Below are 26,671 nucleotides of genomic sequence, written 5' to 3' on the forward strand. Positions count from 1 at the left end.
GATTGAATGTCACACATCCTGCATCACTAATCAGGGAAGTCTAGACTTAATATGGCTGGTAAAAATAGTTTTAAGAAAACAAATTAACATTTACAAAGTAGCCACAATTTATGGACAACTTCTTTAAGAGGTGAGGTGAGGTGAAATTGGGTTTAAAGTCGCGTCCAAGATTATTGCACTTATATAGCGACGTGCATGCACGTGTATGTGTGTGTGTGGCTGCTTGTACTAGTCCAGACTGATGCCGATTTATAGTGCTAGCTCACTGAGATACCATGCCGCAGTTTAACATGAATACCCCACTCAGACACAGTATACTGACTCTGAGCCGACCAGTCCTTGTTTTAGCCCCTTAATGCCGAGCGCCAGACAGGGTAACAACAAGTACAATCTTTTAACGTCTTTTTGTATGACGCGGCCTGGGATCAAACCCTGGACCTTCCGCTCTCCGGGCGGACGCTCTACCACAAGACCACGGAGGCGGTCAACTTCTTTAAGATACTGTAATAGCAACGTTTCGGTTTTGATCTTTATGTTGTTGTCAAGCAAGACTGCGTTGTAACATTTTGATGATAATGTCTTTTTTCAAAGTTCAAGTTCACTCTTATCAGCATCTGCTGCAATGTCAGATTGAGTTAACGAGCATCTGCCTCCAACAGTATTCCAACAGTATTGTTGTATTGGTAGGGTTTTACCTGTGGAAAACACCTGTGCTAATTACAGGTGTTATGTCAAGCTGTCCTCTCAGGTAGGGATAATTCTGCACAATGGAAAATTAATAATTCAAATAATTTGACTTCCTCCTTGTATTGATAATTTAATGACAACCCATGACACGCCTACAACGAATGTCTGTGTATGCGTCAGATAGGAAGAATATCACATGTTCCTACACTAAAGGAGATGACTGGATATTCAAGACCGATAAAAAACATCAGCACAATGTCAACAAATTTATATCATGAGGGAATGTCGATATTGACTGTATCAAACGAAACATCAGGTGCACACCAAACACTGTAAGGACTTAGTAGGAGATATCACTATAATGTTTAACACATATTTACAGTCAGACTGAATGGGGACGTGTAAGCATATAATAGCAAGACTATTTCCATCAGTACCGACCACAGACACGACAGAGTTAGACTACACTTAGTCGTTAAAAAATAATTTTGATAGAAACAGGCAACTTATTTAAATTGAAACGAGCTTCAGTGAGAAGGTTGATTCTGAACCTGTTGAAAAATCTAGACTTGCTTCATTCATGGTTTTATGCCTCTTTTAGCATTATTTCAACAATATCATGACGGGCGACACTAGAAATGGGCATCACACATTGTACCCATGTGGGGAATTGAACCTGGGTCTTCGGCGTGACGAGTGAAAGCTTTAACCATTTGGCTACCCCTCCACCCCGTGAGATATAGAACATGTACCCATATCACTGCTTGCAATATCCATGAGTCATCAAACACTGTCACGCCACTGACCAGTTGTATCAAATATGCTTGTTTGTTTGTTTGTTTGTTTGTTATTTGACACCACACTCAGCAATATTCCAGCTATATGTTGGCGGTCTGTAAAACCAGTGATTGACATCTTCAGCATCGATCCACGCAATTTGGATACGATGACATGCATCAAACCAAGTCAGCAAGCCTGACCATCCGACCCCGTTAGTTGCCTCTTACAACAAGCATAGTCACCTTTTACGGAAAGCATGGGTTGCTGAAGACCTATTCTACCCGGGTCTTCACAGGTGACAAATATGCAGTTTGAAATAAATAAATGAGATGAATAAATATAAAAAAGTGTGTTTGTTTCACTACTAGTTTGATCTCTAACACAAGGTGAGATAATAACCGGTATCAGTGGGGTTAAGTAACCTGCAACAGGTGTGACACTGTTCAACTGTGTTTTCAGTTGCTACATGATTGCCTATCAATCTACAACACAGAGAAACTACATGAACTGAAATGGTAGTCTCCATACTTGATGAATTCCATCATTAGCTAGTCAACACTGCCTTTGATGGCTTTGTAGGAAATGATTAATATGTAATCAATGGGGAGTCGTAAAGCATAGAATGTAAGAATAAACAGTGAACATAATGCAATAATAATCAGCAGCCAGCTGTAGTGGTAAGCTGATCAAAGTCGTATTAGCTGACACTGAAACTAGGCACTTGACCTAAAGCTCTGGACTAGCTTCTCTGAAAGATGATTTGTTTGCATTATATTACACAAGTAAAACCTACACTGATGATATATTTGGGTATAACCCAGGTTGAAACTGATCATTCATTCCTTCGTAACGCTGTCACTGTGAAAAATACATTTATATTCATACTCTACCAAATACTGTCATACCCTGGTAATATCAACACTGTATTAAATACTGTCATACCCTGGTTATATCAACACTACCAAGTACTGTCATACCTGGTAATATAAACACTGTAGTAAATACCCTGGTTATATGAACACTGTATCAAATACTGTCATACCTGGTAATATCAACACTGTACTAAATACCCTGGTAATATCAACACTGTATCAAATACTGCCATACCCTGGTAATATAAACACTGTATCAAATACTGTCATACCTGGTAATATCAACACTGTATCAAATACTGTCATACCTGGTAATATCAACACTGTACTAAATACCCTGATAATATCAACACTGTACTAAATACCCTGGTAATATCAACACTGTATCAAATACTGCCATACCCTGGTAATATAAACACTGTATCAAATACTGTCATACCTGGTAATATCAACACTGTACTTAATACCCTGGTAATATCGACACTGTACTAAATACCCTGGTAATATCAACACTGTATCAAATACTGCCATACCCTGGTAATATAAACACTGTATCAAATACTGTCATACCTGGTAATATTGACACTGTACTAAATGGTACTATGTCCCAGTAATACTAATATCAACACTGTATCAAATACTTTTACAACCCAACTCTGAAAACAGGTATGAAATAGTATTACCCACTATAACATCCACCAGCAGTAAGATACAAGATATACAAGATGTCAAAGCTGTACAAGGCTGTGATCTACAGGCCCGTGAGGCCGGTATGTAAGTATGCTGGAGCGTCCCAGATGAAACACCTACCATTCTGAGGTATTGCTCCAGGTGAGAGTTGACTAGTTCCAGTGTGTGTACATCCCAGTCTTCCTCAGCACTGTAATACCCGACATACTGTTTCTCCTTGTGTTCCATGCTACCACACTCCACGGACAGGAGGACATGATTCACACATCTAGTACCCAGAAGAATTCCACAAATGCGACTCCGTGTCACTCCTACACTGTTTGTCCAATCAGCCAATCATGAAGCACGATAATATGGGGATATCCTCACACGAAGGCTCCCTCTGCCACAGGTGAGTAGGATGTCGTTAAGGTAAGTCCAGGTGTGGTGGTACAGGTGAGAGATAGAGAGAGTGGGACAAGATGGCTTCCTTGATGTGAGTGGTCTGGTGAACACAGCCAGAACGGGGTCACAGGGAGCGTGTCACACACAGCCTGCCTCACTGGAGACACCACTGGCACAAAGCCATTGGCCTTTGTTATTCAAATACACCAATGGCTGGAGGGCGTACCTGCAAGGTATGATGGACCAGATAGCAGGCAGGTGACCACTGGCCTGACCAAGGGACTGACCAAGGGACTGACCAGTAGATAGCGTCTCAACAAACCACCTACAACCCATTCAGATGACACACAATAGGTATTGATTAATCAACACATATGCTACACTGGACAACTGAGGGCATGGGACACGCTCGTTTAGGCCATATTACCTTGTCTGTTCACACAATGACAACACTAAAATAACCATCAATCTTACACACTGGAAACAGCAAGATTTGTTACTGCATGAAATCACTCAAATAAAAAAACTGCAAAATGACATCCAGGTATACAGGGGGTAAAAAATTTAATATATATAACTATGTAATTTTATATATATATAACTAATATATGAAAAGTAAAAGCGAAAGTACTATGTCTGAAACTGATATAAAGGAGATGTTGGACTAAAGTGGACTTTATTATTTTATTATATATTACATGTACACCAAGTGAACATTTGCCTCATTTTTGTATATATAACTATATAACTATATATATATATATAGTTATAGTTATATATATATAATACTATATATATATATATAACTATAAAAATATATATTTATATATATGAAAAATTTGATTTTTTTTGTATATATATATATATTGACCCACATATCCCATGAGGCTGTCTACATCTGCACTTTAGTCAATCATTTCAAATTTATTTTCGTACAGCTATGTAATCGTGTTGTTAAGTTTACAATGTGAACCAATGAGCACCAGGCAGGGTCAAGCACAACAAACCTACTGCATGTTAATGGGGCCGTTTCTTCAGCAGTAATTACTCGAGAAAACTCCACCTCTTTCCCATTGTCTGGTTAATTACATATTGATGGAAATAAATTGCCTCGATGTCCTTGAGTGATAAAGCCAATTACCAACACAAGCAGCCCTCACCCTCATGATCATTATATTTTCTTTCACTCATTCAGCCCTTCGTCCATCTCTCCTTCCTTCCACGCACTGGTACATTCCTACACTCCATGAACTAGAGCCTGTGCATGCAGCCCAGTCACGTTTTATTAGTTCCTTCATTTTTCCATGCATTTGACACTTTTCCTTTGAATAAATGAGGACAATCCAAGTTGATTATTTGTCTTCACTGAGACTTAGGCAGAATTGATGGGAATGTCAACCTTGCTGGTTATGTTAACAAATATTCTTGAAACCAACATTTTACAAAAACATATGCAAATGTAAAAAATTGCAAACACTGCATTTTTAACTTTAAAAAAACTTATGAAACTTAAGGCTCTATTCATTCATCTGTCAAACAAAACAATAAATTGTGTTTCCTACTTATGAAACAGATATGTTTTTCTTTGATTCAAAATGAAATATGTTCCCTTTTTTTCTCTGATGAAAGAATAGTCAAGCATGACTTCAGTACCACCCTCTGCTCTCATTCATCCTGAAGTTGTTATGTCAGTACAGACACCACAACATGTGCTATTTGGAGGACAACTATTTCTGATCTGCTTCAACACCTGGATCTCCAACTTACTCCAGCCACACCATGTGTCCCTAGGCATGAACAACATTTGCTCCAGCTCGGCCTAGGTATCTGCCTCTGGACCAACATCTTCCTCCATCCTGTCTGCCTGTCACACCTAACAAGCCAGCAAATATTTGACGCAGCATGATCTGATGTCTGCCGTCAATATGGGGGGCATCTAGGGGCATCTCACAGCATTGGGCCATTCACAGAACAAGGAAATAAATATTGTTTTGTCAATAAAGGAATTTCTCCTCATATCATATTGAAAATTTGATCGTCAGCTGCACAGATGACATTGGTGGTTGTTTCCACTCTCTTCCCTGTTTGTCATTGATTAGAGCAAGTTGACACAACAAAACGTCAAACTGGGGTAATGGAGGTTGTCTTAATCTATCTGCTATAAAGTAAATTTAATTAAAAGAATTCACTGCTCAGAAAAATTAATGTTTCTCAAGATCAATTTAACAAAACCAACATAGGAAGATCTTAAACAAAGCTCCTGCTGACAATGTTCATGAAACAATATACCAGAATGTTGTTTCTACCCAGTGTATTTGCATGTCAATGTTATTTTCTATTCATACTGCATACCATGTAGAAATAGTTGCATACAATGCTTAACCCATGTTATTCCTTGAACAAGGTCTAATAATAACACTCAAAGAAAATAGAATATAAAAAATGAGTTTAGAAAGGAGTGAGATATTTTAGGGAAGAAGGTTAATAAGCAAAACAGACAGAAATAATGTGATAGTTGAGCATAAATATTATTAATAATAAACTATTAAAAATATAATACTATAATCCATATATATATATATATATACATTATATGTATATATATATATATATATATATATATATATATATATATATATATATATATATATATATATATATATATATATATATATATATATATACTACTCAAAAGAAGTTAAGGGCCTTCCACCTGATTCTTAAATATTACAAAGGTCAACTATAGTAATACAAAAGAACAAGGTGATCCTTAACTTCTTTAGTGAGTGAGTGAGTGAGTGAATGATTTTATGCCATTTTAAGGATTACTGCAGCAACATCATGGCAGGTAACACTGCTGAGTTTATTTTCTCATAATGAATAGGAGTGAGTGAGTGAGAGTGAGTGAGTGATTTTACTCCCCTTTACTTGCTTGCTTGTTTGTTGTTTAACGCCGCACTCAAAAATATTCCAGCTATATGACGTCAGTCTGTCAATAACTGGGGGGGCACGGGTGGCCCAGTCGTCTAAGGCGCCGCGATTTGCTGTGCAGAGTTGCCTCCCTTGGGCACGCCAGAAACCTATGATTGTGGGTTCGAATCCTGGTTTGCCCTGATTATGTTTCTAGGTTTGTCAGCACCATACCCGTGCTCGTGGGTTTCACCGAAGTGGTAAACGTCTGAGACCTGCATCACTCCGGGCTTTCCTCTCACATTCAGCTGACACCCCGTGATATAACTAGAATACTGTTAAAAGCAGCGTTAAAGCAAACTCACTCACTCACTGTCAATAACTGAGTCTCGACCAGACAATCCAGTGATTGACATCATGAGCATTGATTTACGCAATTGGGATATAACATGCATCAACCAAGTAAGCGAGCTTGACTACCCAATCCTTTTATTCGCCTCTTATGGCAAGCATGGTTGCTGAAGTCCTATTCTCTACCTGGATCTTTACGAGTTATTCTCCACTTTAAGCACCATAGCAACACTATCATGGACGTTGACACTGATGATGCCCGTTCTCTCATAGTGAAGACGAGTGACTGAGTGACTTGCATTCAACAAAGATTTTAACAGTTTTTCAGTCGCAGACATTTACTTTCTGGCTGGCGCTGACAGACATAAAAATATAACCAGGGTGGATCTGGGATTGAAAGACCATGCTTCCTTGCGGAATATGTGAGTGAAGTATATACCCATCAATACCCCTGTGACGAGCTGTAACAACCCCCAAAGAGAACGCAGGTATTACTGAGACATGGCCAGTCATCATCAGTCTCCATCTTCATCACGGAGATTATGTTCGCTGGATGTGATTGCTTTAATCAGCCTTCAGCGCATTTACCTGTCTGAAGGGATCATATGACGCAGGTAATTATACCTCTGACAAAATCCATGTGACTCGTCTTCCTTAGGGGAATTGCTTAAATAAGAACCTGATGATTGTTTTTATATTATTCGTTCAAGATCAAAGAACAAACTTCACTGGCATGGCCACCATTTTGACATGCTCTAAATTAATCCATTCAATGACCTGTCAAAGCACTCAGTCAAAGATCAGTTTTCACAGAGACTAATATTTTTTTTCGCCAATTTTTTCCTCTCAAATTTCCTTTCCTGGCTGTTTTAATACGTTTAAGTCATCCACCATTTTCTGACATTAACCCAAAAACTGAATAACATTATTTTTGTGCACATTTTTTCTCTCAAAATTTAGATACTGGTACATCAACGGAGATTGCTTGGGATTCACCAGATCTAGAATACTGACATTTTGTCTATGAGTCATTTGAGAAATCATTAGCTCCCCCTATTGGCAGAATTTAATGACCGACCCCAAAATGGTCAATTTCCATTATTTTTCAGGACCTCCCCAATATGCCATTATATGTGAAGGCCATCATAAATATCACTCATACAAGTATACTACTCGAAAGAAGTTAAAGAAAACCTGATTTTTTTCATATGACCATAGTTAATCTTTCATGACAGACAGATTAACAATACATGTAATCACGTGAAAGAATTGAGTGGTCTTTAATTTCTTTTCAGTAGTATATATTATCAACATTTTCCAGATATTTCTTTCCTGACCCTCCCAGACTTGTGACCCACCCACTCATTTATGTGTGTAATTAATGGCCAGTTCTTTATCAGGTGAGGAAACAACACACACATCTGTTGAGACATTTTGTGAACTTTTTGATTAATCTTGTTTCAGGTGAAACCATAGATTAACATATATTCTCTGAAATGAACATACTTTACAGAAAAAAATACAGTTCAAATTATAGTTATAAAATATAATAAAAAGGAGCCCAGATATTTTCTTCATTTTCAGACACTAAATACTGCAGTAATCTAGACTTGCCAAATATTATAGACTTGCATGGGCCATATTGGAGATTTTTGTTTTGGGGTCTGTATGGCAGACTAGTGAAACTAATGCTGGGAGTATTGTATGATATTTGTTTGTGAATTTGTTTTCCCACATGTATTACAAAATTATACGAAAAACCTGCAACTGAGAAATATTCCATTCTCACCAAATTGACCTTATCACCAAATTCTCCTGAGCGATATGCCTTTATCAAATACTGGTGCAAACATGCGTTTTCAGCTGTGTGAACTTTTGACATTTATGCAGCAAGGACCTCTCTCATACGACCAAACACTACTACAGAGATACTGCTGAAATATTCATTGCAATGTACACAGGTCAATTGTGTAGTTCAGCAAACGTGGGCTCTGGCCACTGCCGAACATTTACAATATCAATAAATCAAATATGGATCATTATCCCCAACAAAACCAACAATGTGGACAGAAAATAAATACATACTCTCCATCTCATAAATAAATAATTAATTCCACTTTGATGGAGAAATAAAAAATGAAAAGGCTTAGTGAGTGCAAATTGGAAGTTTTTCAGATTTGTCATTGTGAACACATTCCTTGTCGGCTGTGGCTGGCGGTACTTCCGCATTGTCACAGTGTTAATCCTCCACTAGGACCTTCTGTCTAATGTCCTACAATCAGGGGGCACGTCCAACGGCAACAAAAGACTGGCCCCACAGCCCAAAACAAGCTGTTCTCTGACGTCTGCTAAATTCTGTTAAGTTCAAAATGTTGTCGAGTAAATTTTGTGCATGCCCCAAACTAAATGAGTTATTCTGCGATTTTGGGTATTTGTTCACAATACAGATGTATACCGTTCTGTGACATCTGCTCCATGAAACATGGTGTATGCCCCAATCAACACATGCTGTCCCAGACGTCTGCAACATGGTGTTTGCACATGTTACTGGGGACCAACTTTGTGGGATCACACAACAAACACGTGTTACTGGGGACCAACTTTGTGGGGTCACTCAACAAGCACCTGTTACTGGGGACCAACTTTGTGGGGTCACTCAACAAGCACCTGTTACTGGGGACCAACTTTGTGGGGTCACACAACAAGCACCTGTTACTGGGGACCAACTTTGTGGGGTCACTCAACAAGCACCTGTTACTGGGGACCAACTTTGTGGGGTCACTCAACAAGCACCTGTTACTGGGGACCAACTTTGTGGGATCACTCAACAAGCACCTGTTACTGGGGGCCAACTTTGTGGGATCACTCAACAAGCACCTGTTACTGGGGACCAACTTTGTGGGGTCACTCAACAAGCATCTGTTACTGGGGGCCAACTTTGTGGGGTCACTCAACAAACACGTGTTACTGGGGACCAACTTTGTGGGGTCACACAACAAGCACCTGTTACTGGGGGCCAACTTTGTGGGGTCACTCAACAAGCATCTGTTACTGGGGACCAACTTTATGGGGTCACTCAACAAGCACCTGTTACTGGGGACCAACTTTGTGGGGTCACTCAACAAGCACCTGTTACTGGGGACCAACTTTGTGGGGTCACTCAACAAGCATCTGTTACGGGGGACTAACTTTGTGGGGTCACACAACAAGCACGTGTTACTTGGGACCGACTTTGCCTTAGAATCAAAACAAAAAATAGCACCCAAAGAAACTGTATAATAGCAAATTGCTCAAGTGTGAAAGAACATATAATGTGAAAATATCATAAGTGAGGAAAATAGCTTTGATTTGAGACTTGAAAACAGTGAGTGAGTGAGTGAGTGAGTGAGTGAGTGAGTGAGTTGGGCTTAATGCCGCTTTTAACAGTATTCCAGTTATATCACAGCGTGTCAGCTTAATGTGGGAGGAAAGCCCGAAGTGATGCAGGTCCTAGACGTTTACCACTTCGGTGAAACCCACGAGCACAGGTACGGTGCTGACAAACCTAGAAACATAATCGGGGCGAACTTTGATTCGAATCCACAATAGGTTTCTGGCGTGCCCAAGGGACGCAACCCAGCACAGCGAATCAAGGCACCTTAGACGACTGGGCCACCTGTGCCCCCCGACTTGAAAACAAGACAAACAGCTTGACAATGGTGAATGCAGACAAACAGTTTATGACTAATGGATCGAGTTCAATCATATATTCATATATTCACACAAAATAACAACATACAGACACAGAGTTGAGGTCACCCCTGGCTATCATCATTGGACATGATATGCCGCTGATCCCATTTCTTCACAACACACTCAGGCAGTTCTATGGGTCTGTATACACTGTGTTGCTCATAATTACATGTCATACATTCATGGACAGCTCATTTATCTCGTGCACCTCCGACACCCATGTCTAATCCTCAATATTGAACAAATCCTCCACATTCATGCCACTTAATATCATTTCTTGGTGTATTCAATGGGGCCATCAAAGAGTTGGCCCGACTTCAACAGAGAGACTGACATTGTGGAATCAGTCATGTGGCTGCTGAGGGACAGAGAGAGGTAGACTGTACGCCAGTTTCTAGTCACACAGAAATCCAAATTCAACAAATACAACAGGGCAATGCCCGAGAATAACCTTCCCTTATCTGCCAATACAGATTCCACTGATTGTAAAAGGCAAAATAGTAGTGAGAATTATAGGATCAGTGAAAATCAGTGATGACACCAGGTGTGCATGTCCTGGTGTGGGTGTGGTTGTGGTTGTGGGTGGGTGGGTGAGTGAGTCAGTTAGTGTGAGTGAGTGAGTGAGTGAGTGAGTGAGTGAGTGAGTGAGTGAGTGAGGTTTTACACTGCTTTTAGCAATATTCCAGCAATATCATGGCGGGAGACACCAGAAATGGTCTCCACACATTGTACCCATGTGGGGAATCAAACCCAGGTTTTCGGCATGACTGGGAAACGCTTTAACAACTAGGCTACCCCTGTGAGTGAGTGAGGCGTGAGTGAGATGAGCTAGCAAGCTGATCTACTTCAGTTTGAACAACATAATAGTGTGTCAACATAATGTGGAATAAAAAACAAGAGCGTTTGCCGGTCTTAAACGATTACTTTGCAGAATAGTGATGTACTGTGCCATCGACCACTGGTCCTACTGTGCCATAGACCACTTGTCCTACTGTGCCATAGACCACTTGTCCTACTGTGCCATAGACCACTGGTCCTACTGTGCCATAGACCACTTGTCCTACTGTGCCATAGACCACTGGTCCTACTGTGCCATAGACCACTTGTCCTACTGTGCCATAGACCACTTGTCCTACTGTGCCATAGACCACTGGTCCTACTGTGCCATAGACCACTTGTCCTACTGTGCCATAGACCACTTGTCCTACTGTGCCATAGACCACTGGTCCTACTGTGCCATAGACCACTGGTCCTACTGTGCCATAGACCACTAGTCCTACTGTGCCATAGACCACTGGTCCTACTGTGCCATACACCACTGGTCCTACTGTGCCATACACCACTGGTCCTACTGTGCCCACACAGTTATTGAGAGAGTGAGAACAGCAGGTTATATGCTAACAATACATCAACTGGAGCACACAAACTAACAGTTGCAGATGAAGTGACAACATAACACGGCTGTTTCTATTTTACAAATTGAATCAAGTCTAGCAATTTCATGGTTATTTGGGCAAAATCCCAAGGATCTAAATGTCAAAAATAAACAAATAAGGATACATCTTGTTTCGCGTGAGTCAGGTCACATCGGCTCACGTGTGTCATGAACCACTAGCTTGTGATAGATTAGGCTTTGTACAACTGAGAAAAAACACAGTTATGTGACAACCGCACTTTGACCCCAATAAATAATGCATACCAGGAAATTAACAAAACAGTTTTACACAAATTACTCAGAGCATCAATTACAGAAGAAAAGATTAAGCTTTAATTTTAACAATAGACTCATTCCATACAATTTGTTGCATAAACACTGAATAAACATTTGATGAAATTCACAGAATTTGTATTTTTGTTTGTTAACTGTCTGAAAAGATAAAGTAACGATTGAACAAGTTTTATAATTACCTTTCAACACTGCATGATCCAATATGACCAAAATCATTTCTATTGGTTAAAAGTCTTTCATTTACCACAAGATGTATTTAACAGCCAGAGCCCTGTTCTTACTGTTACCGATTGTAACAATATTCCAGAGGAGGGGGCACCAGTAATGGCTTCACACATGGGGGAACTGAACCCTTTGGCGTCATAAGCCAGTGCATTAACCATGAAGCTACCCCACATATACCTTGTTCTTTGAAGGTATCTTAGCCCAACAACTATCAGATGTCTGGGTTTGGTTTGTTAACGCTGCACGCACCAATATTCCAGCTTTTTGATAGTGGTCTGTAAATTATCAAGTCTGGACCAGACAATCCAGTGACTGATATCATGAGCATGGATATACACAACTGATATCCCTCTGATCCCAAGCATGGTTGCTGAAGATCGATTCTAACCCAGATCTTCATATGGGTGGGGCAGAAATATTGGATTAGGATGAAAAACAAAAACTGGAGGCCATTTCACATAGTTATCTGAGGGTAATGATGACCGAACCCCTAAACACTATAGCTAAAGTAACTTTGTGAATAGGTGGCTTAAACTAACAAGTTTTTTCACAATATTTTAAATGTTTTGAAAACCACAAAAAAACTTCAAATGATCAAATAAAAGATGAAGAGGACAAAATCAATGACGGCAGTAATCAGTGAAGCGTACATCCTGCGAGCATCATCATCCCTTGACTCCAGCAGCATGGGGACATTGGACACCCAAAACACTTCAAGGCTGCTTACAATGTGCCCTCTCAGAATACATTAAATTAAATGTGAAACTTGATCAGAGATGAGTAATTGTGTTATCCTTCCTCCAGTGGAGTGTTTAAAGCGCAGGACAACCACGATACTGCGTTGTCACATTCATTACAAATGTCACATGGACCTGCTGAACACACTGCGACCTTGTGACCTTCACAAGAAATTGCTCTTCGGCTTTGAAGTCCTGGCTGACATTTGAACAGCACAATCGTGAATTATTCACCGAGCAAGATAAGCTGTTATTGTTCTTAGCTAAATTATACATTGTCTATATTTTAGGCAAAGTAATTTAGAAGATCAAATTTAATAGATGCAAGTCGGAGAAGACGAAGATGCCATTTCGGGAAGAGATATTTTAATTCTTAATGACTCTCGAGGCTCTGGTGTGTGGTAATTCAAAAGTGATCACAAATTTAGATAACAATAATTGAATAGTGCGCTATCCAAATAATGTCGGTATGTGTTTGGTCCATAATGGTATGACACAAGATTTTCAAGGCTCAATCATTTGAAAGATGTTAGTCTAAATCTCTACTGAAGCATTTGCAACAGACCACGGATCCAGCACAGCAACAAGGTCTACGATACCTCATTCTGTGTTTTCACACAATTAGAGAGATTTTGTAAATTTTAAAAACTAATTCAACAACCATGAACAACCATGAGTTGGACTTGTTCATATCAGTGAAGTCATGTGTTGGCCAACTACAGTCAGCTGACAGTAAGTATTATACCAATACAAGAAGAGAGAAAACACCGAACACAATCAATTCGTTGTGTCCTTACTGTACTAAAAAATAAGCATTTTATTCTCCAAATGCCTAATTTAAAATGATTCATCTAATTTGTTCATGCAAGTATCACTAGGGAACTTAATACCCTTGCACACAATGTATCGGAAACATCATATAAGGATGTACCTGTTTTGTTCAGCTCAATTAAACTTGAATACATCTTTCCTATTAAAATTTAACATAAGATCAAGTTCCTAATCCCTTGCCTTACTTTATTTTCATTAACAAACAGCAGATATCAGTGACAACTTGAAAACATCTTGAACCATTACATAAATACAGTCCAAACATTTCAGAACAGAATACCATCTTGTGAAATAAGGTTCACAACAGTTGTCTCCCCTTTACTTTGTAAATATTCTGATCTGAATCACATATTGACGGGTGAGGCTGCCTGGCGTTCAGCCAAACAAAATAATGACCCAAGTTTGAAACATGATCCCTGCTGTAAAGTTTGTTTTAGTACAATGACATCACACAGTAATGGCAAAACAAACTGATTACCGGCGAGGTAATCCGCGGATACAAAATACCTTTGGAAGCCTAGTCCCCCTACTGGTCAATGAAGTATGGTGACTTCTTCCACGAGGAGCTACTGTATTAAGAGTGAACTCCCTGGAGAGCCCTAGTGGTGGAGTAATGAAATACACATCCATATTTAGCCGAGCTTAGTGACATGACATGAAGCAATTCTCACCTGTGAAAAGGTAAAGTGCCTCAGGTGTTCATAGGTACAACATTGGCAATTAGGATGAAATCACAGAAGTTTCCCATTTGACAAATAAAGAAAATCTCAATGATTTAACTACCTCATACCAATGTAGGATTTCCGTGTGGTGAGTGTGACGTGGTGAGTGTGACGTGACGTGACGTGTGTGGCACCTGGGACGACTATGGGTTAATACACAGCAGATTACACCAGCAAGTAGGGATATAAATACCATATTTTAGTTCAATTATTCACGAAGGATATCAGGAATTTTAATCGGCACTTTGATTCAGGTGAGAGATTAGCAAATTCGTAGTGCTGGATGTAACAGGTATTGAGACAATTTTACCGGTAATACACATATTTTCTTGTGTAAAAAGAATATTAATTTTAAAATATAAATTGGTAATAATCTGTTGGGAACAATCTTAGTAGCCATAGCAACAGGAGTTTCACTATTGAAATGCTGAATATTTCATTCATTTGAAAATATATATAACATGTTCATACTTCGAGACACTCGAATCCGTTATCTAGCTTCCCCCATTTAATTTTAAGTAAGGATAAGATTTATGGATGAACAACTTCTTTATTACAATTTATGTTATAAGCTTACTTCCTATTCCAGAACATGTTGAGATGATTATTTTCTCAGTTTTCAGTTTTAAACAAGTTTGATTTAGATAAGATGTTTTGTTTTATGAAGAGACACTATATCAGGGACTTAAACAAATGATACTTTCATCATATTGTTGGAGTTTGCAGTCACATTTGACGTTATCTGCTAATTTATACTAAAATGAATAATGGCTGACCCTAAGGTGAATATTGTTGTGTTCGACAAAGTCAAACACATTAAAAGGTGATAATTATGAAGCCTGCTAGTTATATCACAGTTAAATACCATTAACACTCAAGTGGGTGAGTAAACATTAGCACATGGGTTGAAGACGTCAAGCATGGACAGAGTGATAAATAGCTGACCACTCGTTGGAAATGAGGTGAAAATGAGACCCTGTTTTGGCAGATGTCCAATCTATATTGGAAGCTGTACTCCTAGTTGGAGACAGGTGGAAGGGGTGGGGGAAGGACTTGAAAAATAAACAGATTATATTCTTTGGTCTGTTATTGGACACGTTATTCTTTGTAATTATTGTTTTTCATGAAATACACATGAAAGAGTAAGGTGACAATTCTTGACTACATGTAGGCTAGCACTATAACAAGATGTTTATATGCATAAAAATATATACTTTTCCAGGTTTGGGGAATCACAGCATATTTGTGGGCTTATGAAAATGTAGAAACAAATACTGCCATGTCTGAAATATCTGGAGTGAGTGGGTTGTTTAAAAGCTGCTTCATGACACTATTTCAGTTACTGTATATGCTACGATAACCACCTCAGGCACTTAGAAAATTGACAAAGGTGGGTGCTTATTAAAACCAAGCCATTATGCTTTCTGTGATCACTTTGGGGAAAAATCCAAACTCCATGTCTGTGAGAAAATATGCACCCAACTACAGTACCGCATATGCCAGAAAAATATGGACTGTCAATTCAACTTTGGGGCTTAATACAAGTGGTTATAAAGATCATTCACAGATAGGTCTCGATGTTGGTAAGGGGTGCTTAACATGGCGAATACAGCATATTCTGGTGGTGATGAATCGACCTGCCTGTGACGTGTCTTGTAGAGGTGTACCACCTGCTAAAGCCCCCAACCATCTCCTGCTGCAGACAGACCAATGAAGAATCACTGAGGTAAATCCGGGATCTGAACCCACAGCGAGGTCAACAGACGCATAATATGATGGAGGGAGTGAACTTTCCATGCCACATTAGGCTATATTACACTCACAGTATCACATAGCGGACACAAGGAATAGGCTGATAAATTGTAGACATGCTGGCACAACACCTAAATCTTGAGTCTGTCATACAGACCCTGAAACAAATATATCCAATAGTCCAATAAGTCCATAATATTTGGCAAGTCTAGATTACTGCAGTATCAGGATGAAGAAAGTCTCTTGTCTCCTTTTATCATATTTTATAACTATAATCTAACAAGTCTTTTTTGTAAAATATGTTCATTACAGAGACTAGATGTTAGTCTACAAAATCTTTAATATGCCAAGATGTTGACATACAGAATGACCTCTTTCATTTCACAAAAAAACACAGAAAAAAGCTGGTTCTGAGGATCTGTTTGACAAAAGATCTTGCACTTGACCATCACAAACCTACCCCACCTGAAGTCATATGAAAGAATCAACGCCTGGAAGTGTTCCCTGTGATGACAAACAACAAAATACAAGGACAAGTGTCCCCACAACTGCAAAGGGCATGATATTGTTTCCCCAGGTCTTACGACACAACATGACAGTATTTCGGGATCTATCAATACCCCCCAGAACCTCCTACAGATCAAGTCAGGTCTGTTTCATCCATCACACTAGGAACGTCTCCACACAACTCAACTTAGCACAAGAGGGACGGAAATACTGAAGACAAGCCAGCCTAAAGGTTATGAGAGACACGGGCAGTTAGAGGACTTCTCTGAAGGCATGTTGGTGTACTGATTGCATACAGCACTCCCCAGTATTGGTACATGCCTAGCCTTGCTCCAAGGCTCTACTGAAAGAAAGGTCCATGGATGTGTAGTAATTCTATCCTCCTAAAGGGGCAAGTCTAGATATGTGGACAGTATAAGGGCTCCAGTATCTTATAGGGACAACTTGTTCTTATTATTTACATAATCTAGAACTTATGATTTAAACTAACAATCATTGCATCAGAGACTTGTGCAAGTCTAGTACATGGCTCGTGTGGGACTAGGAAAGCCCGGACTAAAGCAGTTTAAATATTTACCACTTTCTTGAAATCTATGAGCAAAATACCAAGAATAAGGCAAATGGAGAATATCGGATCTTGGTGCTGCAAAGGGACATAACTCTAAACAGTTTCTGCACCTGAGACCACCTATGTCCCTTCAAATGGGGGTATGATATATTGTATGATAAAAAAGACTTGATATTATGGTAAAAGGGGTCATCTGTATTAGCCTTGCTCACAGAAAAATAATTCTCTGTACTTATCAATTTTGGTTACCAGATTTATATTAGGCAAGTTTTATCGATATAGTGTGCTGAAACTGAAAGTCTGTTTGACACTTGTCCTGGTGTCAATATTGGCCACCAGAATATTTTCATAATGACAGAGGCATGGTCCTGCCACTATAATGTCCATTAAGAGGTTGGAGCGAGCGGCCCAATAGTCAGCCAAAAACATATCTCCATGTTTAAATGTCCTGTAGAACAGACCTGATGTCACGAGGGCCAGCCTTCCCGCAGTTCACTCAATACACGTCCACATCTATTAATGTAAACACACGCTGCGAGGACAATCATAATAACATACTGGACACGATTCATTAAACACACGATATGCTCCACCTTCAGGACACGAGCTGGACCTTCAGATGGTCATCTCACAATATCACTGGGGGGGGGGGGGGGGATCCTGAGATACAATCAGGGTACAATAGGTGTGGGAGGAGAGATCCTGGCCTACAATAGGTGTGGGAGTACAGGAGACTGACATCATATAGCCAATCCTTCAACACAATCTTCAGAGTTCATTACGTTAATTTCTGTTTTTACTTCAGTTTACAAGAACAACAAAACAGAAGTTGGGAACAGGATGCCAAATCCTTCACACAAGATGCAACAGTTGCCCTGGAAGTGCAAATCTTGTAACACCAATACACTCATGCTGGTTAAATATGACATTTAAACACAGCAACACAGGCTGCTCTTGGACTTTGGTTACATACCAGAAAATCAACTGACACTGTGTGTTAAGGTAATGTCGGACAAACTTGGTGTCGGCAGTGTTGGAGGCGGAAGTTGAACATATATCCCAGAATGCTGCACTCTATCAATTCTGATAACGATTCTTAAATCTACTTTCAGTGCAACTAAACAGTTAAACAGAGAAATATATTTAATTCTGTTTTTTCTTGATAATGATCTTAAGGATTCATAAGACTAGCCATTTCTGGAAGGGATTTGCCGGCCAGTTTTTCATGGGACATATTTACAATCAAGTCGTTTTGAAATGTTTGACCTTTGCTCTGTCCCAGATGACCACTTGCCAATCAGTGTCCGGTGACGCAGGTAGGTGTGAATTGACCAGGTGAAAGGTGACGCATGGTCCACATGTAACTAAAGCCATGTGACTCAGAGCGAGGGACCGTGTCAAATAGGCGGACGACTCGCCCACTCACATCCCTCAATTAACTTCAGCGTGGACATTCATCCATGACCAATCACTCAATCAGTACAGTGTTACCTCGGACATCGGTCTCCCTAGACTTGTATATACTGAAGCTGGTCAGGCCTCCCTTGACTTGTATATACTGAAGCTGGTCAGGTCTCCCTAGACTTGTATATACTGAAGCTGGTCAGGCCTCCCTAGACTTGTATATACTGAAGCTGGTCAGTCTCCCTAGACTTGTATATACTGAAGCTGGTCAGGTCTCCCTAGACTTGTATATACTGAAGCTGGTCAGGCCTCCCTTGACTTGTATATACTGAAGCTGGTCAGGTCTCCCTTGACTTGTATATACTGAAGCTGGTCAGGCCTCCCTTGACTTGTATATACTAAAGCTGGTCAGTCTCCCTAGACTTGTATATACTAAAGCTGGTCAGTCTCCCTAGACTTGTATATACTGAAGCTGGTCAGTCTCCCTAGATTGTATATAATGAAGCTGGTCAGGCCTCCCTTGACTTGTATATACTGAAGCTGGTCAGGTCTCCCTAGACTTGTATATACTGAAGCTAGTCAGGTCTTTCTTGACTTACAATCTGAGAGTCGCGATGATTCCTGGGCAACTATTGAGAGTCACATAATAAATTGGAAGTTATGAAAATAGCAGCTTAATTTAACATGAAAAGAACCGTCTCTTTCCATGAATTATTGATGAATAGCTCATCAGGAACCCATAGAAAATTAATATTCCTTCGCAAAATGTATTTACGTCAGATGCGGGAAGAGGGTTTTGTTCTGGAAGTCAGTTATATTTTCTGTATGATTTTCAAAATGGCAACATTCTGGTTTCTGTATAAATATATGACTTAATGATGTGTTTACCTTTCAGACAGCACTGAAGAGGAGTGTCTGCAAATGTATCTGAATAGATATCACGGTATCATGTGCGGTATGTATATGTGAGTAGTGCATGCATAAACGCTGATATGCATTCATGTGGGTGTGTATATTAATATATAGATCGCATCTAGATGGGATAGTTTGAATGTATACGTGAGAGGGTGATCATACTGCTATTTTATACTTTTCTTATAATATTGATGCATTTTATTGTTATAGTATTTCATTAGATTCTGTTTCTACAAGTGTGTCTCACAGGTCCAATATGGCCGATTGATGTATCTTTTAGTCAGCCATTAATGGTATGTCACACACGATGTACAGCCAGTGACATGTTGATAAACAGTTCTCTCTCTGTGAACATCATTTCAGTAAATATTAAGTAATATATTACCGTATTCGACGTAATAAGAGCCCAGGGCGCTCTCAAAATTAGAGTGAGTGAGTTAATATTTAACGTCACATCGGCAATATTGCAGCCATATCGTGACGAGCTCAAAATTAGAAATAGGGGGCTCTTATTAGAATATTATTTTGGTGGAAAAAAGAGAGTTGAAAGATAAATTTCGTGGTTTCTGCTGACACACTGAAATGTTTATATGCGACAGATACATTTTTCCAGAATTTAATTGCCCATAATTAAGAATGCATATAACATACGAGTGCGTATAATACGCGAATAAATAAGTCTTGTGAACATTGATCAATCGGAAGGAGTGCTAATTGGGATTGTTCACTAGCGAATATATTAGCAAATATTGCCATGGGCGCTTATTAGAGCGGGGCGCTTATTACGTCGAATAGGGTAAATATATATTCGTTTCTCAAGCCTGACTTGTATATAATGCCATGTTGTCGGGTAAACACAGGCATTCATGGGAATAAGAAACATAAATAAATTGTTTTCAGATTTCTTTTTTGTTATTTAGAGTTTATTTAAGTGAATCCATTGGTCTAGAAGTATCGCCTCAAATGATTGGCTGTAAAACTTTGAACTTACTTGTTATCATGGCAACACACTTCAATCATTTCAATCATTTTGGGCGGACTGATGATATTTTAGATTTATTAAAAAACCTGTCATGTGTTCATCCTGAGGGTGTATTTGTGACACACATTATCATTTCCGCTATGAATATCGACAGGAACGGCCGACATGGTTTGTAATTGATGGAAACTACACAATTTATCAAATGATAGTTTGAAAAAAGTTATCACCAGAATCGGAACAAAATGCTGCAATAAATTCTGAAGTTTGATTGAACTGATAGCTCAAAACTCATTTAAAATAAATCAATTTCTGTCAAATCTCATCTCTGCACGCACTATTATTTTCCATTTCAATTCTAGGTGGCAGCTTAAGACGAGAAAACTTGACATGAATCTCCACCACAAACAAAGCCGCCCGACTCTCCACATACAGATAAACCCTTGTCAAGCAAACATGCCATAAAGTAAATTATCTATGTGTCTAATCATGCTGGCTTCGGACCACAACAACACTTATCCATTGAAATTCCACTACAATCGTAATGTTATCGCTGCAACAGGGTTGAATCATATCCGCGAAGTCCACGGATTGGGGGATTGGATTTCAGGTGATTGTAACACACTAGGTATGGACGGACTCGCTGGGGGACTTGTACCTATACGACTGTCAAGGGAGTTTGTATACAGTGGAGAGAGTTGCTAGTTCTAGAGACAGGCAACAGATTGATTTGACAGACCAAGGCTGCTGTGACTGAGTCGTGGTTGTGAGTTAGATGTGTCTTACATACATAATGTACTTCTACTTCTATTAGATACAAACTGAACATTGTTTGATAGGCATTTCTTAGAACTGAACACGTTCGGATGCAGCTATATGTGTGAAAGAAGGTTGTCATGTTAAAGTCTGTATTGTAGACAATAGTCTATTGGTACATTTGCAAATGAGATCCAATTTAAAGAATAGACAAAAATACTTTGATGTGTGTTTTATCAACCTTATGTACACCTTAAACCATCCATTAAGAGACTGTGGCAGTGTTGCTGAATGTCTTGGTTTGGTGTTGTAAACATTCAAATAATTCATTCCGGATAACCAGTGATAACGGGGAACTGTTTGTACCACAGTCATCGTGTGTGATGCAAGCAGCTGACCATTACTTGTCCACTATCAATACAAGGATTTATGGAGAATGTCAACAACATGAGTTGAGAACAAAATAAAACCCCTCCAGGCTTGTGACAGTGTTGAGTGTTGACCTTTTACACTAATACAATCCATCATAACCTAGTAAATAACTATTTCTGAAATACCTCTCAGTATATCCTACCGGCAGTGCAGAAAAAGGTGCCACAAGTGTCTACCACTCACCCGAGCAACTTGCATCATGGTCGCCTGGAAAGGTAAATTCCAGAGTTGTTTACAATCCGAGCGTCCAGCGTAGACTGACTACTACGCCACAGGGTAGGGGCTGATAGAGGCGGCAAGTCACACACAGTGTATGTTCCGGTGAGGGTGATTATCAGTGGCAGGTATGCCCCGTCAGCCATTGTGGTGTCCCTCCACATATATCAGTGGGGTGAACAAGGACATGGGGAGGGGCAGGGGGCAGGGGGCAGGGGGGGGGCTTACGGATGGCAGTGGTTACACTTGGGGAGGGGCTCGTGGTTACTTGGGGAGGGGGGTGGTGCTTACTTGGGGAGGGGCTGGTGGTTAATTGGGGAGTGGCTGGTGCTTACTTGGGGAGGGGCTGGTGGTTAATTGGGGAGGGGCTGGTGGTTAATTAGGGAGTGGCTGGTGCTTACTTGGGGAGGGGCTGGTGGTTAATTGGGGAGGGGCTGGTGGTTAATTGGTGAGGGGCTGGTGGTTAACTGGGGAAGGGCTGGTGTTACTTGGGGAGGGGCTGGTGGTTACTTGGGGAGGGGGGTGGTGCTTACTTGGGGAGGGGGGTGGTGCTTACTTGGGGAGGGGCTGGTGGTTAATTGGGGAGTGGCTGGTGCTTACTTGGGGAGGGGCTGGTGGTTAATTGGGGAGGGGCTGGTGGTTAATTGGGGAGGGGCTGGTGTTTAACTGGGGGGAGGGGCTGGTGGTTAATTGGGGAAGGGTTGGTGGTTAATTGGGGAGGGGCTGGTTGTTAATTGGGGAGGGGGGTGGTGCTTAATTGGGGAGGGGCTGGTGGTTAATTGGGGAGGGGGGTGCTACTTGGGGAGGGGCTGGTGGTTAATTGGGGAGGGGGTGGTGCTTAATTGGGGAGGGGCTGGTGGTTAATTGGGGAGGGGCTGGTGGTTAATTTGGGAAGGGGTGGTGGTTAATTTGGGAGGGGCTGGTGGTACTTGGGGAGGAGCTGGTTGTTAATTGGGGAGGGGGGTGGTGCTTAATTGGGGAGGGGCTGGTGGTTAATTCGGGAGGGGGTGGTACTTGGGGAGGGGCTGTTGGTTAATTGGGGAGGGGGGTGGTGGTTAATTTGGGAAGGGTGGTGGTTAATTGGGGAGGGACTGGTGGTACTTGGGGAGGGGCTGGTTGTTAATTGGGGAGGGGGGTGGTGGTTAATTGGGGAGGGGCTGGTGGTTAATTGGGGAGGGGCTGGTGGTTAATTAGGGAGGGGGTGGTACTTGGGGAGGGGCTGGTTTTCAATTGGGGAGGGGGCTGCTGCTTAATTGGGGTGGGGCTGGTGGTTACGTGGGGAGGGGCTGGTGGTTAATTTGGGAGGGGCTGGTTGTTACGTGGGGATGGGCTGGTGGTTAATTGGGGAGGGGCTGGTGGTTATGTGGGGAGGGGCTGGTGGTTACGTGGGGAGGGGCTGGTGGTTAATTGGGGAGGGGGTGCTACTTGGGGAGGGGCTGGTGGTTAATTGGGGAGGGGGGTGGTGCTTAATTGGGGAGGGGCTGGTGGTTACGTGGGGAGGGGCTGGTGGTTAATTTGGGAGGGGCTGGTGGTTACGTGGGGATGGGCTGGTGGTTAATTGGGGAGGGGCTGGTGGTTAATTGGGGAGGGGCTGGTGGTTACGTGGGGAGGGGCTGGTGGTTAATTTGGGAGGGGCTGGTGGTTACGTGGGGAGGGGCTGGTGGTTAATTTGGGAGGGGCTGGTGGTTACGTGGGGAGGGGCTGGTGGTTAATTTGGGAGGGGCTGGTGGTTAATTTGGGAGGGGCTGGTGGTTACGTGGGGAGGGGCTGGTGGTTAATTTGGGAGGGGGTGGTACTTGGGGAGGGGGTGGTGGTTAATTGGGAAAGGGGTTGTGCTTCTTGGGGAGGGGGAGGGGGTGGGGGTTACTGGGGAGGGGGAGGGGGTGGGGGTTACTGGGGAGGGGCTAGTGGTGACTTAATGGGGAGGTGCATGGGTAAGGGGTAACAGTGTTTTGAGGTGTATTGGAGAGGGCTGGAGTAATAATAATAGGCTATTTATATTGCGCATATTTCCACACCACTCAGGGGCATACTCAAAGCACAATTATTACCCCAGTCACTGAATGAGTATTCACTGAAGAATCATTCTCAGCTCCCTGGGGAGTATACAACCTAAGCTACCTGTCTGTGGAGTTTATGAAGGAGGACCTGGGGTGTATTGAGGGGTGTATTGAGGGGTGTATGGAGAGGGGCTGGATGTATTGAGGATTTATAGGGAGAGTCTGGGATGCTTGCTGAGGGGGAGGGAACAGTTTCGTTAAGTATTGTCCTTAATCAGCTAACACAAAACACACTGAATTGTGACAGGGTCAATTTATGGATCTAGAACTTACCATTATCGCTAAATTGGGTCTTGATACCCGAACAGGAGATCACAGGTTAATGAGCGAGGTTCCTGACCAGCAATCCCCTCCAGTATCAATGAGAGTTTGGGTCAGTCTAGTGGTCGTGGGTAATTGACAGGGGTCAAGGTTAATCACCCTCTGGGGGAGGGACAGGCTGAGATTCCTGACCTATCTGCCAGACTATCACAAGATGTTAATCTTTACTGCTGCAGAGGTACCAATCACTGCCAAGATAACATACCAACTACTAAAAATAGACTCTCACTTTAAGTGGCGGTAATTCCGTGTAGGTTGGCTACATTACATCAGTTTCGTAGTGATTTTGGGAATTAGTAAGCTAACAAGCTTTTACACAGCTTTAAGTACAGTTTAAGTGGTTGCAATTCTCTGAGTCTGTTAACAGGCTAGCTAGCTCCTAAGCCACAATAAGTGTACCAAAAGTATCATCGGATCATAGGTTTTTGGACATCCTAGTTTTACACATATTTGTAGATTACTGTGCTGTAACGAGGGGTGCAGCATCACAGAGACATCATCAATACTCAGATGATGGCTTGTTTTTAAGAAAAAGTCATCTTTTATAAGTGAATTAAATGTTTAACAGTTGTTCATGTGATTAAAGAGAAAACTATGAATGTTTCTTAAGCGTCAATGAGTGAGTGGGTGAGTATGTTTTTACCCCGCTTTTAGCAATATTCCAGCAATATCACAGCGGTGGACACCAGAAATGGGCTTCACACATTGAACCCATGTTGGGAATCGAACCCGGGTCTTTGACGTGACGTGCGAATGCTTTAACCAATAGGCTACCCGACCGCCCCCTTAAGCGTCCAAAAACCCATAACAGAGGCATAGTTGTCATTCTGTGAAGTCTGTTTATATACTTCAAACCAGCAAACATTTGTCACTAAGTATGATGAAGCATTGTACCCATATGGGGAATCAAACCCAGACTTGATCATAGCATGCAACGGCACTATCCACTACACCAGGCTGCAGACCATGCAACAAGATTAATATCCATCTACAGGCCTTCACCAAGACATCTTTCCTTTCCAACCAACAAACACTTCCTAAACCATTTATCACATTGTTTTGTACAATTTAGCGCATTCATTAACAGAAGTGAGGCTGTTTGTGAGAGGTTTTTTAAATGTTCTTTTAATTTCACTTCATGCAGCAATGTTAACCTAGTTAACTACTTACCTGAACTATTTTAATGAGAAAAAAACAACACTACTGCTTTCATGTTTGAGAAGGGACAAACAAGACTGGCCCATGCAGGTGTGCCTATGTGAGGGATCTCATTACTCTTACTAACGAGAACTCAGGTGTTAATTTTTGCTACGCATGCAAGATCACTTTCTCCGATTTTGTTCCACAATATTGTTCACTGGCATAAGCCATCAAAAATAGTATTCCTACATGCGGCTCGTTTTCCGAGGCCTAAAGCACGTACGAACCACAACAACAATTACATCACACATTTGAAAATATTTCGGCAAGAGATTGAGAGTCCTACTGGTACATTTCTTGCTATTATGACAGAGCAACATAACACTTGGGGTAATGTTCAACACGAGTTTGGGGTCAAAACTTGTACTAACTCATTTTAAACTATTGTTGAACGTTCTTTTGACATTCTGCCAAACTGATAAGAGTGGTATTTTCAGCTGTGAAATTTAGCAGGTTAAAAAAAAGGTGTAACATGTTTTTTCATAAATACATTTAGCTAATAGAGCTTAAATGATATGTTCACACATGGAGAATACATGGAAAATGATGCATATTTTATGTCACACCTAACACTCAAAGTAATATAGTTTGTTTAAAACATTTATGTTCGTTATTTTGAGAAACTTGAAAAGAATAACCACCCCACCGTGATGAGAATGAGTGTGTATTGTTTTAGAATGGTTTCAGCAATATTCAAGGCCTATCTGAATGGTGGCACCAAGAACGGGCTTCACACATTGTACCCACGTGTTGAATGGAACCAGGGCTTTAACCATTACAATACCCCCGAGGCTCCTTGTGTCATGGCGAGGAAATGAAACAAATCAAAAACAAATGGGATTCAGTCATTAAATTAAGAAGAAATATTACACCTTTTCTTTTTAATCTCCATGCTGGTACTCACCTGTGAA

The 26,671-nt window shown here is 40.9% G+C and overlaps 1 protein-coding gene across 7 annotated transcripts in view; it reads right to left on the minus strand.

Moving 5' to 3' along the window:
- The window catches only part of LOC124131846 (apoptosis-stimulating of p53 protein 1-like), a 137,994-nt gene that overhangs the window by 23,586 nt on the left and 87,737 nt on the right, over positions 1-26,671 (minus strand). The window contains exon 1 of one of the 7 annotated variants that reach the window (XM_046495343.2): positions 22,147-22,281. The exons of 5 other annotated variants lie outside the window; for them this stretch is intronic. In XM_046495343.2, the coding sequence (XP_046351299.1) occupies positions 22,147-22,164 (18 nt within the window). In that variant the 5' untranslated portion in view covers positions 22,165-22,281. Of the gene's footprint in view, positions 1-3,149; positions 3,613-22,146; positions 22,282-26,671 lie in introns of those variants that run through there. One more of the 7 variants, XM_046495341.2, reaches the window with a different exon arrangement.

The sequence above is a fragment of the Haliotis rufescens genome, unplaced genomic scaffold, assembly GCF_023055435.1.
Source record: "Haliotis rufescens isolate VD_foot unplaced genomic scaffold, xgHalRufe1.0.p SCAF_3, whole genome shotgun sequence".
Classification (NCBI taxonomy): domain Eukaryota; kingdom Metazoa; phylum Mollusca; class Gastropoda; order Lepetellida; family Haliotidae; genus Haliotis; species Haliotis rufescens.